The following is a 3,735-nucleotide window of genomic DNA, read 5'->3' on the forward strand; positions in this document are numbered from 1 at the left end:
TCATTTGTTTAGTTCGGATTATTCAGAAACAATGTTTTTACGCCGAGCTTAAGGCGCTTTCAAGACACGAAATGATGTCAAGTAAAAGTGATCTTATCAGCTTAACTCCGTTTTTAGACGATAACAAGATTATTAGGGTGCGAGGTCGTTTACAGCACGCGAAAATTCCTTACCGTGAAAAGCATCCGATCATTATACCGAAAAATCATCGTTTTACGCAGCTACTAATTGATTTTGCTCATCAATCAACACTCCATGGGGGGATTCAACTTACCTCAGCATTTCTTCGCAAACGCTTTTGGATAATTCATGCTCGCAAAACAATCGCAGCTAAAATTAAAAAATGCATCGTCTGCTTCCGTCAAAGACCGCAATGTTCGACACAGCTAATGGGAGATTTACCAGAACCAAGAGTTACAACAAACGTTCGTCCATTTTCGGCTACGGGTGTTGATTACACAGGAGCCATTGAACTCAAAGCATCACGTTATCGCGGGCATACCACATACAAAGGCTACATTGCCCTTTTTATTTGTTTAGGAACTAAAGCTGTGCATTTCGAAGCCGTTTCTGGTATGTCAACTTATGATTTTTTATGCGCCCTGCAACGTTTTATTGGTCGCCGCGGTCTTTGTCATGATATGTATAGCGATTGCGACACAAACTTTATGGGTACTGACAAGGTACTTAAAATACAAGCACAAAAATTTCGTGAGTCACTTCAAAGTGATATCGTACCATTTTTGGCTAGCAAGGGCATCCAATGGCATTTTAATCCGCCACATTCGCCAAATTTTGGGGGATTATGGGAAGCAAATGTAAAGGCACTAAAACATCATTTGAAACGTATTTGCAATGGTACACCGCTCACATTTGAAGAACTATCCACAGTACTGGCAAGAATTGAGTCGTGCCTAAATTCTCGACCGCTGTGCGGGTTAACAACAGACAGTGACGACCTAGCCGTATTAACCCCTGGCCATTTTCTGATCGGCGATTCATTACTTGCTCCACCTGAACCAGCTGTTTTGGATGTCTCGCCTACTCGACAATATTTTAAATTACCACGACAACTTCAACAATTTTGGAAGCGCTGGTCTTCAGATTGGCTTAGTCATTTACAATCGCGACCCAAGTGGTGCAATCAACAACCTAACTTGAGAGTAAATGACCTCGTCATCGTGAAAGACGATCGTTTACCACCGAATCAATGGCTACTTGGAAGAATCGTCGATACTCATACCGGAAGCGATGACTTGGTGTGTGTTGTTACCGTTCGTACCAAAAATGGAAATTATAAACGTTGCGTGTCGAAGATTTCTCGTCTACCTATCGATACACCTTATGAGCACTCAATGTAGTACACACTCTCGTAACATAAATAGCCTCTTTTTCTTTGGTTTCCCATCAGATCTAGCAAATACCACAGTAGCATCAAGCCAGCATAGAAACTATATATGTAACAGCGGGGTTTTTCATTGATCGTCAATTCGGTCAATGGGGATTCGTATGCCACGGATATGGCATAGCGGGCCAGCATGCGTGAACGCACCTTATAATTCAAAATTTATTTATCTAAATCACTCACTCTGGGAGCAACATCCACGAACGAGAAGCAAAATGGATCATGCGATAGCGTGCTCATAGTGGAGCAATGACATTCTCTTACGCCCGCGATATATATATATGTACATATGTGTACATACCAGGGATTGGCAAAGGGTGCTGTTTTTGTGACTTTAAGCCTACTCACGTTAAAAACGGAGGAGGTATTCGTGTATGTACCAGGGATTGGCATTGGTTGATCGTCACTGTTCATACTCATTCAATACCGCTGCTTTGTATGACTGAGCAGCGGCGTTGGCTTAGGATTATCGATACCTAAACGAAATTAGAGGATGACTGAACACCACCGCAAAGCGTGCTGTCTTGCAAATACAGCCACCACAAGTGAACGATGCTTATAACAGCTCATACTGATATTGACTTCGGCAAATCTGTACTCCGAATGATCGTGCATGAAACCAGCAACCGCCGTATTTGATCGACTGCCAAAAGCACGATACTGCTTTGGACGGTTGCCGAAAGCATGACAGCTTATGTGAAAGACTGGCGAAGGCAAGATGCCGCAGTTAGCTAACTTGATTTGTTGCAGAAGTCAAACCGCCGCCTTTGGTTTGTTGCTGAAGGCGCGTTTGACGTGTTGCCGAAGTGATGATACTGTAGTTCAAAGACATTCAAAGACACTTGCTTGTTTGAAATGAAGCATTGATATGTACATACATACATACGTACGTATGCACATTTCTCACAACTAGCCAGCAGTGAGCAATGCAATTGAATGGTAGACGCGCTATAAATACATACATACATGCATACGAGACGACAAATTACCCTTTACCACATTCGTCGTCATTTCAGCAACAAGTCAGATGATTTTCAGCAACAAGTCAGATGATTTTCAGCAACAAGTCAAATGGCTTTCAGCAACAAGTCAGATGATTTTCAGCAACAAGTCAAACGACTTCTGCAACAAATGATGACTCTCATGTTTTCAGAGCCGTTCAACTGCCACGTTTGCAGGTTTCGTGCACGATCATTCAGAGTACAGATTTTCCGAAGTCAATATCAGTATGAGCAGTTATAAGCATCGTTCACTTGTGGTGGCTGTATTTGCAAGACAGCACGCAATGCGCTCGTGTTCAGTCATCCTCTAATTTCGTTTAGGTATCGATAATCCTAAGCCAACGCCGCTGCTCAGTCATACAAAGCAGCGGTATTGAATGAGTATGAACAGTGACGATCAACCAATGCCAATCCCTGGTACATACACGAATACCTGTTTGAGCTAAAGGGTTTTTGTCAGTCGCCGTTCTACAGTCGTCATCTCCACTACAAAAATTTATTTCCTGACAGTTTTATTTGTTCATTAAACTAGCATAATTTATAAGTTCCAACTACAATAAAACAATATCAGTTTATTTGTTGTAAAGACTAAATATCGTTGTTAATAAAGTCATATTAATTAAAAATAAAACTAACTACAGTTGTCGGCTTCACCCTTTGTACACTGCGAATCTGCGCACAAACAGCGGTCCAATTGCAAAAAAAAGAGCTGTCAGGTAATGCTGAGGTCGAGTTATTACTAAAAATCGACAAGTAAGAAAAGGTGCTGTGAATGTCCGACTAAATCAGTGGTCGGCGCTTCATACCACAATTGTGGAATATCACCTCACACGTATTCTTAAGGCCGGTCCACATAGAACTTTCGCGTTGGCTTTGGCCTTGGCGTTGGTTTGACAGAACGCACGTTAAAAGTATGCTTGATACAATGAACGCTTGGCAGCGAATGCTTGGGCCACTAAATAAACATACTAACGACAGATAAATTAATATTTCATATCAATAATTGCATTAAAAACGATATTTCTTGTCCGCACTTGATTAAAAAGGAAAACTATTTAATATAATTTTATTTATTTGTAACAGCTGACGAGCGACGCACGCGAAAAGTTGAGAGTTGGCCATCTTTTTGCTTTGTGTTGGCGTGAGCGTTGTCGAATTTTGGCTATGTGGACGGCTGCATTTGAATTCATGTATTCATAGTCAGCTGTTGAAGGTACGCCAACGCCAACGCAACGCTAAAGTTCTATGTGGACGGGCCTTTAGGCTCTATCATTTAGTCGTTGGCTAGAGAGCTCAGTATATCCAGTAAACAAACTTAGCTGTTTTTTT

General features: G+C 41.5%; 1 protein-coding gene across 1 annotated transcript; it reads left to right on the plus strand.

The window, feature by feature from the left end:
- The first annotated feature begins 74 nt into the window (after positions 1–74).
- On the plus strand, positions 75–1,361 carry LOC118751661. The gene has a single exon (XM_036486474.1). The coding sequence runs from the start codon at positions 75–77 to the stop codon at positions 1,359–1,361; it is 1,287 nt and encodes a 428-aa protein (XP_036342367.1).
- The last annotated feature ends 2,374 nt before the right edge of the window (positions 1,362–3,735 follow it).

Source organism: Rhagoletis pomonella, unplaced genomic scaffold (assembly GCF_013731165.1).
Source record: "Rhagoletis pomonella isolate Grant_MI unplaced genomic scaffold, Rhpom_1.0 Rhpom_scaffold_00888, whole genome shotgun sequence".
Taxonomy (NCBI): domain Eukaryota; kingdom Metazoa; phylum Arthropoda; class Insecta; order Diptera; family Tephritidae; genus Rhagoletis; species Rhagoletis pomonella.